This window comes from Streptopelia decaocto, assembly GCF_964273445.1.
Source record: "Streptopelia decaocto genome assembly, chromosome: 7".
NCBI lineage: Eukaryota > Metazoa > Chordata > Aves > Columbiformes > Columbidae > Streptopelia > Streptopelia decaocto.
In genome coordinates this window covers 54260385-54272513 of record NC_138661.1, presented here as the reverse complement: position 1 = coordinate 54272513, position 12129 = coordinate 54260385, and the positions used below count along the sequence as shown (strand labels likewise).

Genomic DNA, 12129 nt, shown 5'->3' with positions numbered 1-12129 from the left:
AATGTTTAACTGATTTTAATATAGTCTTGGATTCCATTAATAGACATAGTTTAGAAGCATTCAGGCAACATCTTTAAAAATAAATTAAAATTTTAAAATTGCCCATTACTTGATTACCAAGATAAGTTTTGACATCTAAGAGAGCTAATAAAGTTTATCTGGAAAAAAATCATTATCTACAGAATAGGTTCCAAGTATGTTAATTCTTAATATAAATCAATGGCCGAGTACGTTTTTTCTTAGCACAATGGTACATAGCTGAAACATTTTGGCTGATTCTGTAAGAATTTAACCAGAATCAGACACCTAACCTGAAGACTCTAAGCTCAAATACTTGGAGTTGACAATGCTATATGCAATTGAAAAGGAGATTTTATACTGGGCAGTATCAGATTATCTTTAAAAAGGTGGAAAAATCTCACTTCATTTGCACAAGTGGCTGGAATAGTGATCTAAAAGCTGAAGGTGGTAGTGTGGGAGAGAGCTGGAGAAAAATGCAGCTATTTCCTGCTGGGTGGGATGGGACTTGAACAATCATGATGACCAGACAAGGTACCACATGCACAGTTACTGCACTGAGTTATATGTGGCCAACTGGGAGGTACCTTTCGGTGTTATTCATTATGTATTGCGTTTTGTAGTACATAGGTTATTGAAATGGGAAGATTTATCTGCTTTTATCCAGTGCCTGATCACTGTAAGGGAATGGTAACATCTCTTCACATTTTTTTGTTCTGATGGACCTGTGTTTGTCGTAGTTCTGAAGCTAGTCCTCCATAGTTTGAGATTAGTTTTTGATTATCTGATATTATGCTTCGGTGCCTTAGCAGCCATCTAAGACAGCTTCTGAACAAACAATTTATTAAGACCATTGAAAATCCATTAAGCTTTAAAATCCATTAAGCTACTTTTCAGCAAGGCAGAAGATCTTGCTAACTATACTTAGATCATAACCACACTCCGAAATAAAGACGAAAGTGTAAGTTGTTAATCTGGAGCATGCATTACAACGCAAAACTAAACCCTTGAAAAATCCAGTGATTTCAGAGTTGCATTTACCAAGTAGATTCATACAGTTTTGATTTCACACCTCTTTATAGACAACATAGTACCTCTGTGAATTCTGTAGTTCATTCTGACTCCAAACAAATCTGGCATGAGAGCTGTTAGTCAATTTTAATTGTGTGAGAAGTTTTCTGAGAAGGGTTTTCAGGTTGTTTTCTTTTGAAGTCTTTTACCATTAGAAACCATTGTGATTTTTCCTTTCAGTTTTAAGTGGTATTTGAAAATTAAGTCCCAGGAGTTCCATCAAAACCTAGAGGGTTTTTACAAATGTGGCTCAGAGGAAATCAGACTATTTCCTTCTTGTAGCCCTAAAGGACAACTTAAATTTAGGATACCAGATTGTCTTAGTTATACCAGTGTAGATCAGATTCTTACTAGTTTTTATATTAGGCTTAGCAATGCAACTAATACCTGGACAGGGTTCTAAGCTGCTGGCTGCTTGAGCAGAGAGGTGGGACCAGATGACCTCCAGAGGTCCCTTCCAGCCTCAGCCATTCTCTGATCCTGTAATATAAAGACATGTAAAAGTTGAATTCTTTTCTCAAATATACCGAAATCTAATGACTCCAGAATGTAACGTAATCTGATTAATATATAATATTCTTACCAGGTTCTACAGTGTCAGTGTTCCTCCCATTCCCTGTTAGCCCAGTCACTCCCACAGCCTATGCTAGCTGTTACACAGGTACATTTTCCTTAAAATAAGTAGGACCAACCCAAACAGCATCATTGTTGATTTCCAACAATGTACTCCCTGATAGGAGCAGCAGGCCTCACGCTCCCCAATTACGCCAAAAGCTGCAGTGTAGTGTAACTGCTCATGGTTCAAAGTGGCTCACATTTCGGTTGTGGTTTGGTTTTCATTTTGCACTGTGTGGGCAGTGCATTGTTGTTAGCCAACAATGTACTGTTGGTAGTAAGTACTTGCATAGTCTTTAGCTTGCTGCATGTGTAAAATTGCTGTGTTTAAAAATGTAAGCTAATTCCATTATGTTTATAGTGCTGTAGAACATAGAGACTAATAGCTTTGCTTGTTAAAGCTTACTGTGTAAATGTTTTTGCAGATGATGTGTTGTATAGTTTTGCTTCCAGTGGCATACTCAGTAGAAGCAGGTTATTCCTTTCCCATCCATAGTCAGAACAGTATACTGAAAATAGCAAGCCTGCATTTACTTCATGAAAATTGGAGATTATGTTTGCTCTTTTTATTAGAGCATGATAATTTTTTGAATTGTAACATGGTATGAATGCAATTGTTTTGGCATTTACTTTGTGAAAACTTCTCTCTGTATTTCTGTAAGAGAAATGATGTTGCCTGTAATTTTCTGTAAATTACACTCATGTACTACACTGAAATCTATATTACTCTTTTCATATTGACATCGCTTTAAATGACAAGGTTGTTGTAAGTCAACCCAAAAACAAAGCAAGGATTTTTAACCATACTGACTGTAAAAAAGAATCTCACTATAACATGACATGTATAAGATGCTTATGTATTTTGTAAGGTTGTTCATGGAAAAGTGTATTACATTGCAGAGCTTATTAAAAGCCACTGGACATTAAAGTACATGCATGGAAATACATTATATATGAGATATAATGTACTTTCACTATAGCCTGGATGAAGTCACATCTACAGCTGCACTAAATTCTCCATCCTACACACCATGGATAATGTAAAAGAAGAAAGGACATGAATAGGACTATGAGAAACATGAAATAATGGTGAGTTTTTTATTTTCAAACACAATTTATTTTTTCTTCATTTCTTAATTTACTTTTTCTCTAAGCAAATGTAATTCAATGGTAGTCAAGCAATAGCCAGCCATTTCCAATTGTAGATTTTTATTTGCTTCCAAGAAGTTTAGTTGCTGTGCTTTCTTTCATATTCCAGAAACATGTGTTATGTCTAGAAACAGTAGCAGGCTTTTGTGTTAAAAAAAAAAAAATGCAAACCAGCAAAAAACAACAACAAAACACAAACAAAAAGAAAAAATAGCCCCAACAGAAACAAAAAAATTCTTCTATTTGAGAAGCAGTATTACCTGTTTTGACATTTATTAGAGCAGGGAATTGGACATTGCACATGAAGATACAATAAACCTCTGTCACAGTTCAGTATTAGGTATTGGTCAAACGAGTTAGTCTTTCATGGCCCTTGCTTTTCTGGAGCTAACGGTATTCACCTTGTGTCAACATCTTTGGATTTCTTGACTGAAAGAAAATGCAGCTCTGTAAGTGGAGAGTCACGTGGGACTGTGTAAAAACTGCTGTGGAACTGTGAAAGCCATTATAATGGAACGGACTATTCATTTCTCTTGCAGATCTGCAATGTGATCTGGCTCCTTCAGCACAGAGAGGATCATGGTCAGAAGATTCTGTGCTTTCTGGTCTCTAACATCTGAACTTTATACTGAACTTCTTTGCTTCTCTTCAAATATTCAGGATTCTTGTCTTAAGTTTAACTCCTCATTTCATTTTGCGATTTTGTTTTATCTTTATTTCATCCATGTACTTTTTACATACTTCTGTGAGAAAATGTGTGTAAATAATGCTAATAAAAATGTAAATTTTAAAAAATTGTTTATTTACTGGTGGATATTTTCTCATTTAATAAAAACGTACAGAAATGTGTAGTCCCCTGAATCCTTATTCTTCATCAGATTCTACTGTTCTAAACTTTGTTTACACCACTGGAATGCAAATGCTGCTATTAAAGTTTGTTACAGTTATTTCATAGGTAATTCATTTTATGCATTATTAACAAGCCTTACAACAGGAGTGGATGACCAGTTTTAAAACAATTTTTAAAAGACAGTGGATTTACTCTTAAAAGGCTTCTGAATGAAGAATAGTCCTTTTATAATGATCATTGAAGATATAATGAGACAGATACTTTAATGCATGAAGCATAGAATAGTTTTTAAAGCAATACAATGTAATAGCTAGTGTCACTTTGCCAAAGTTTGGTATGTGCAGTGATGTATTGGGTATTTTCTACTTTGTGTCTCTTGACCCCAGAAAACATTCAGGAATGTTCTTGTCTCTGAAATTTTTAGGATTTTGAGCTGATATTTTTCAATCAATTCCCATTTTGCAGGTAAGGAAGATGGAAAATTCTGTAAAAAGGTGACTGTTAGGATGACTATACGCAAGAATGACTGCAGGAGTAACACACCAGTAAGTAAATATCACAATTTCTTTTAATAAAAGGAAAATAATACAAGAAATAAAAAGAAGGAAGAAGGAGAACACAAATTCCACATGGCTGTTGTCTGCATCTCTCACAGACTGAGGTTTCTGTGCTTCGTAGAGCTGTTGTAATGTTTCCCTACATTCTCATGCTCAAATAATAAGAAAAAGGGGGATGTGACTTCTGCTTTTGTATGCATTTAGGCACATGTTGATTTAGTGCAAATCCAAGATCTCAGTTCACCCTATAACACAATTAACTTTGATATAACTGAATCTTGCCAGTGATGTGCTACAGTTAAAACGGCTACAGATATGTTTAATTTTCCATCTGTCTAGGGAAAGTATTTAAATGCCAGCTTCATGAAGAAAGGAATCTTGGGTCGTGAAGGGTTTTTTTTAGACTGCAGCATGAGCGTACTGTGAAATGCGTAGGAAGAATGAGGCCCTATCTGCGTGTCTGCCGAAGGATTTACTGCAGGAGGACACCACCAGTGTCCTGCTGGGCAGCCAGGCAGCGGGAGCAGCAGCAAGAGTGCAGACAGACGTCTCGTGTGAGATGTGTAAGAGTGCCTGGAAAAGCTGTAATAAAAGAGTACAGGGAAACAGCTGTAGCCTCTAAAATGACTCTGAGAGTACATTTTGCAGAGTAAACTGTTGAGCAGCCAGGAAATTTAGTCTCGGTGTCTCATTGAATAGAAACGCAACTCCTGACTATTAAACTTGAAAAAATTATCAGTTTATATGACTGTTTCTGTTACAGCCTCTATTACAGTTTTGCTATAATTAGTAATAATTCCCCTTGGCTTTCCAAAGTTTGATTCCTTATATTCCTCTTTACCATTTCCCGTATAGCAACACTACATCAGTGTATCACTGAAATTAATACTGTAGGAAGTTGTGGAGAGAACATTTGGTGCTATGTTCAAGCCAAGTTTGTTAAAAATACTTTAAAATTCAAAACTGAAATTGTTTCTTGGTTTGTGATAACAGACAAAATCTGCTGTTACTGAAAATGACAGGAAAGTCATCATTAATCTCTGCAAGATAAAAATTGAGGCCTCTCTGCGCAACGTACTTTGGGGTTTATTACTCAGATATAGTGGGATTTTATAAGGGACTATTGGAAATGCCTCCAAATCTTTGGTTGCTTTGCCATTGGATCTGGGTGCCTGATATCTTTGGACATCCTTGAGAACTCCTAACTTTATTTCCTAGCTGCTTCAATTTGCTGATGATTCTTCATGTTCGTTACCAGGTGAATATTGTTTCGTGTGATGGAAAGTGCCCTTCTGCAAGCATTTACAACTACAACATCAACACATACGCAAGATTCTGCAAATGCTGCAGGGAGCTCGGACTACAGAGACGAACTGTGCAATTGTATTGTGCCAGTAATTCAACCTGGGTCAGCTATTCAGTCCAAGAGCCTACAGATTGTTCTTGCCAATGGTCTTAAAAAAAACCTAGAAGGAAAGAAAACAACAAGCCCAGCTATTCCCAGCATAATTTGAATAGTTTCACTATTAAAAATGAAACACCTGGTCAACTGAATTTTAGCAGGTTAATGCTAAAAGGTAGAAGAATAAAAATATTTTGAGGGTCTTCGAAATTTCTGAAGAATAGCTTTGCATTGTTTGTATTGTGGTTTGTCTTCATGTTCATCCACAGGGATTGTTTTAAGAGTTCTTGCAATAGGTGCCAACTTAAAAGGTGAAGTGATTTACATTAGAGACACCTCAAGAGAAAGAACACCATCTATTTTGTTCTGGAAGGCTGGCACACTCTTTTTCAGGCACACATTCCTGTTTTAAATCATCGACTGCCTTACCTGGCAGCAGTTCATTATTTTGAATGCATTGCAATTGTGCAAATACATTCAATATCTATTAAGAAAAAATGTTTGGACAACATGAGAAGAATTTTCAGTTTAAATCATATTCCTATTGTGAAATAGAGCATGTATGAGAAATTATTGTTTGTTTGTTTTTAATCAGGGAAACATTGTCAATACTAATAACTGTATGTAATATTCCCTGGTAATAGTTTCAGTTTTTATAGTGTGTTTTATATTGTAGTGAAAAGCATTATGGCAAACATGTAATGTATGGAACAGATAGAGTGTTTTAGGCTATCTAGATGAGTCTTTAGTAGTTTATCTTTCTGCTAAACAATATGATGTAAACTGAAAATACACAGATTTAACAATTGAAAAACATTTTACATTCCTATATACAGGTAATACCTGAAATGAAAACATTCAGCTTATGAAATGCACCATACTTAAACTGTTTCTTTAGAAGAATGAACTTTCTTTAGCAGTAACTTTAAAGATGTGCAAATTCATTAGGAAAAAGAAAACCAGGATTATGTATTTGTCTAAAAGAAAAACAAAGTTGAAAATCATTGTCACTGGTATAGCAGAATATGACTTCTTATGGCAAGTGTTTGATATGGAAAATGTACAATTGTAAGGTTTGACATTTCAAAAGCAATTTTGCTTATGAACTTGAACATCTAACATTTTGTTGTAACAAACTAGTTTTTTTTTCTTCTCTAAGCTAATGTTGCTGTTCTGTTCTTTTCCACCAAATGCCAAGATTCAGCAAAAATTCAGTAGCTTTGATTTTGTAGATTAAAGTTGTAGATAGGATCTCAAGTGTATCACTATGTGCTATAATAGAAGACAGATCTCAGCATAACTTCTTAAAAAGCTGCTAATCGGCAGTTAATCCAAAGAAAAATGTGTGGTTAAAATCAATCATGTGAACATTTTTGATATTAATTTTGTATACTGTACATTTCATTCTTACAATATCTAATAAATAACAGGAAGTCTTATTTTGTTACAAGTAATTTTGCTATCATTGTTAAAGATTACTATCATGTGATTCAACACATCGTGTTTACTAATTTATTTTTCAGCAGTGCACATGGTTAATTTTAGGGTTTGCTGCTATCACTGGTACTAATGATCTAACACTGCAGCAAGGAAGACCTGCATGTGGATTTTTGAAAATCTTTGGAATCTGAATCCTTTTCTGATTCCATCTCAGTTCACTTTCATCCTCTGAAATGCAAAATTCCACTACGCCATTTTATTAAAAAAAACCCTGAAAAATGGTTGTGTATCAAAGTATAACAACACATTTCTGACACTGTCAGGCTGTTTGTTCTGGAAAAATAAGGGAAAAAAGGAGGGTAGATTTCTGCATATTTCCTTTCCACAGCATTTCCCTAAACTGTCCCTTGGCATTGACTGCAATGAGTAGACTGTTTTGAGTTAAGTATAGGCATTTTGTTATAGTTGTGTGGTGATGATTACACTTTTAGGGCCAGGTGAGTCATTAAGATCTAGCTATAATAATATGTGCAGTCACTACCCATTTTGTAAGATGTGTTCCTTGTTCAAAGACATCTTCTAAGGAGTGAGAAAGGACAGAGCTTGGGAGGAGTGCATCCTTTGGAAAACAAGTCCTTGAACCCAAGTGCCTAACATTGAAGCTTTGGCATTTGCGAAGGTGAAGTTCAGCTTCCCTCAGTATGAGCTGGCAGATGCCACCCTAGAGGGTAGGAATTAAAAAAAAGAACTTTGGCTCTCAAGCAAGATGGTATTTGCTGTGAAGTGCCAACCACCAACATGAGGGACAGATCAGTGCAAGGATCCTCTTGCCACTCACGGTAATGGCAAAGTGTTCATTGCTTCCAGGAGCTCAGGGCCGCTCCTGTGAAAACCAGTCAAGATCCAAACTTTCAACTCGTGCTTGAAGAGCAAATAAACGCTGGCAGCGAGAGTAGAAAGAAGACTGTAGTGTATCCAGTAACTATAATCAAACACTGCTACTGCTTCTACTTCAGGAGTAAAATAATAAACATTGTGTTAAGTACCTACTTGTGATGTTGTAAATATTAGGCTTATGCTTGGAGAAACAAGGAGAAAGATCCCAACTGCCTATGGTTTGACAGGGAAGCTACTTTTATCCCTGCCTCCATGTTAAGTTCTTTCACAGATGCTTAGCCTATCTGTGGTTAGTTCAAAGCAACCCAGGGCCCTTACAGTGTGTTTATCTTATCCAGTGTGTGACAAAGCAGGAAAAATATTATGGAAAAAGATTTTGCCTAATTTGTACTTCCACTTCTTCAGAAACCAAAGGGACCTCAGCAAGATGTGGGTTTCATCAAACTCTCCCATGCAGGAGGTGTTTGGATTGTAACAAAATCTGAGTCCTAAAGCAACTTTCTTTTTACTAAGAAGTTGATTTTGCTTGATTATACAGGTGTAATATGAAGGGTATACAGCACTGAAGCTATGCTCTTTAGAATATGTGCATTTTACTGTCACAATTTTCTGTCTTTATTATCCTCAAAGGCACATGTGCACTTGGAGCTAATGAAATACTGGAGCCTTTATGTAAGTTCCTAAAGCAAAAAAGTTAAATCCTGTTTTCAGCACATAAAGTAAGTTGCTGGAGGGAAACTCATGTTCTAAAAGCATTGCTGCCACAACGTGCTCTGTTGTCACGGTTGTTCCTGTTGCAGCAATGCTGCCTGTCCTGCAGATACTGGGTAGTCTTCTGGAGAACCACCTCAGCTGGGTGACTTCTGGGGCAGCAATGGGTGTTGAGGCCGGAGCAGAGGGACTTTGCTCCCTCACAGACAGGGAGATGGGGCTGGAAGAAATACCTGCACTGCTGTTATGCACTGGCTGCTCTGCCAGAGGCAGCCTGAAGGGGTTAAGGAGAGGCCTCCTCCTCTGCCTCCAGCTAAAAAGCCAATTTGCACCAGCTGGAGCCTGTTTCTGGGGTCAACGGCGGGGGGTGCAGGTAGTGGTGCTGGGCTGGGTGTTTGGGGATAGGAGCAGTGTGGAAGGGGCAGTGGAGGTGTGTTGTGTGTGCTCTTTTTCCTTGAATGAGCCTGTTATTTTAGAAGAGAGGACTGGCCTGCTGATATGGGGTCTGTGGGCTGTAAAACAAGGGACGGGAGGTGAGTGGCCTTACGAGGTCTTTGTTCTTTCCCTGTGTCTATCTTGATGTGGCTGTGAGAAAGATTTGAAAAGGTAGGCTTTTCTTCTGTAACAGCTGACTTCCAGGTTGGGAAAGCAGCAAATAAATACATAAAAAAGCTGGTGGTGTTGGAAGCCATTGTGTTTGTACAACCATGTTGAATTAGCTCCTCAGGCTCTGCGGGGGGTGGTGGCTCTTGGCTGGAGAGCAGACCTGCCTCGCTTCTGTAAATCTGAAACTGTGGTGATTGTTGGGGCAAAACAGCTACTAATGCCCACTACTTTTTTGTCATTTGTTGGTGTCAAGGCTGTCTGCAGAAATGGACTTCTAGAGGCTGATTAACATAGATCAAACTCAGAATTGGTACTTAGGTGATTCCTGCAAACGAATGAATGCTGTTGGAGTTCCTCTGGCAGACATCTTGTGACTGCTGCTCTGCAGGGCTGGGCGCGTTGTGAAGTTGTTTATCGTCAATAAAGATACCAAATCCAAATTTTGAAAGCTTCTCTACTCAGAAGGTAGGTGAGAGACTAAGTAAGGGGGGGGGGCGGGCAAAGGGGAGAAAATATGTATATAATAATAGTGGGCAGGAATAGTTTTATTCTTGATCTCTAACATCACAGTGAATAAGTGTTTGTTTGGTTTGTTTAATATGAATGAAAATGCTGTGGGAGTGAAACCCTGACCACGTTCTTGAAACTGAGGCCTGTTACACTTGTTCACAAGTCTCAAAACTTTACTCCACCCCTGTGGGTCTCACATGTGTTTGGATATGTGGAGATTCTCCACAAAAGTGAGTCCTAATGTAGGTACAGAAACATGATAGGCAAGTATCTTGTTAAAACTAGCTTTTTAAAGTATTTTCAATCCTGGATTGTTTTCCATCTTTGAATAAAATATTTAGTGATTTGAGTATGGAAACATTGCTTGTTTGTCATGGTGCTGATTGCTTGTTGTTACCTCCTTTAAAAGACACTTTACTCGCATTACCTCGAGTAAGCTTGCCCAGCCATGATTCACAGGAAAATATAAATGATTTGGCAGCTGGAGCCTTGAGTATGATGGATATTGACCATTAAGAAAGGCCTTTAAAAAGAAATATAATTATATCAATTGTGCTATCTAAACTCTCAGTGTCTGGGTTATTATTACATGATCTGGTCTCAGGATAACAGCCTCTTGAGTAATGCTTCCTCTAATTAGCAATAGTGCAGCCTGGTGGTTTGGTAAGTAAATCTGAAATATTTGCATCTGTTGGTTTAGAGTCTAATGCAAACTATTAGTCACAAGTTAAATAACTTGCATCTCCTCAGATGGCTTCTCAAGTATGCAGTCCATGAAGTCAGACCAAATAATTTTTAAAATTTTGTCCTCACTCTTATCTCTGCTCAAGCAATCATCTTTCCCCTCAGTGCAAGTGGCTAGCCATGGGTAATTAAAATGTGGCCACAGCTGCTATGCAGATGGTGGTTTTTTGGTTGTTTTTTTGAAATCCCCTCTCATTGTGATGAAGACATCTAACCTCTTTAGAAATAGCACCTGACAGACTGCCATCCTCTCAGATCTGCTTTCTGTATGGACTTTTGGTAAAGGCTTTGATTGTGTCAGCTCACTTCAGCTGTTTACAACATAGATATCTGAATTAACCTGAGTATCCAGGCTCTATCCATCACTGAAGAAAGAGAGGTGCATCCAAAGAGTGACTCATCCCATCCTAAAATAAGATTGATGTGATGAATCATCCTTCAGATGTATCATCTTTCCTTTGCAATGTAGAGAGAAGCTGGATGGCAAGATGTCAATAGGCACCTCATTTTTAGGTTGTTAAAATTAGTTGGAATGAAATTCACCCTTAAAGGTTAAAGTCATCTTGACAGGCTCAAAAGTTAGCCACTCTGACAGTGTGTATGGCATATTTTATCCAATCTCTTGATATGAGGTGATGAATGGTAATATTTGATTTGCATTAAGCTGAATGTAACGTAATGTAATGTACTTGGTCCTGTACAGTTTTTTCTGTATGTCTTAAAGTGTGCTTACTTCATATGACAGCTATACCCAAACTATCCCTGTATCTCTAGAGCTGAAGAAAGATGTTGTCATCAGCCAAATCTTCAAGATGGAAAAGCGCAGCTAAATTTGAAAAATGTGACGTGTTTATTGCCATGATGAGGTGTTCTATTAGCTGGAAAGGATCTATAAGGTGAGCGGATTTTAAAGTACTTCTGTTTTATAGACCTTTTATTGTGTAGGTGTTGGCTTGATTCTTGTGGGTGATTTGTGATGTTGCTTTTTAAGCTTTTGGTTTCCAAGATCTTTAAGGTAATGCAATTTTTCAGCAAGTTATGAAACCCACCTGTGAAACATCTTTGCACTTTAGCTATTTAGAGTATCTGGAGTGGAGTTTCAGGCAGCAGAGAGGCTTTTCTATATACAGGCCTTTGCTGACTGCTTGGTGTTCTGTGGTAGTTTTTTTTGTTTTATTTTGGTTTTGTTTTATTTATTTATTTAATACAATTGCCCAGGAGCAGATTCTGACCTCAGGTACACACTTGAAAGGAACATTAGGTTGTTTTGGTTTGTTTTTGTTTTTCCTCAAGACTGATGTTAGTTGATGAATTGAATATATGAGATTTGTCCAATGTGTGGCTTGTGTAGTAGAAGATTGGAAAGAAAAAGAAATATAGCAGAGCACTTTAATAGAATTTCTTTTTGATTAATAATGCAGAAGTCTGATCTTAAGCATGGAATATCAAAGGCACAATATCTGAAGTAATGCCTAAATGCCAAAAGCATGCCTGTTCTTGATCTCTGTTCTTAATCCCCAAACTGTCTTTTCTGGACCATATTCCCTAGTGAGCCCTAT

The 12129-nt window shown here is 37.4% G+C and overlaps 1 protein-coding gene across 1 annotated transcript in view; it reads left to right on the top strand.

Moving 5' to 3' along the window:
* OTOG (otogelin) overlaps positions 1-5791 on the top strand; it is a gene marked incomplete at its 5' end in the record, with an annotated part of 107658 nt that extends 101867 nt beyond the window's left edge. Inside the window, 2 exons of the mRNA XM_082059239.1 lie at positions 4169-4248; positions 5519-5791. Coding sequence (XP_081915365.1) covers positions 4169-4248; positions 5519-5719 — 281 coding nt within the window. The 3' untranslated portion in view covers positions 5720-5791. The remainder of the gene's footprint in view (positions 1-4168; positions 4249-5518) is intronic.
* Positions 5792-12129: the final 6338 nt, after the last annotated feature.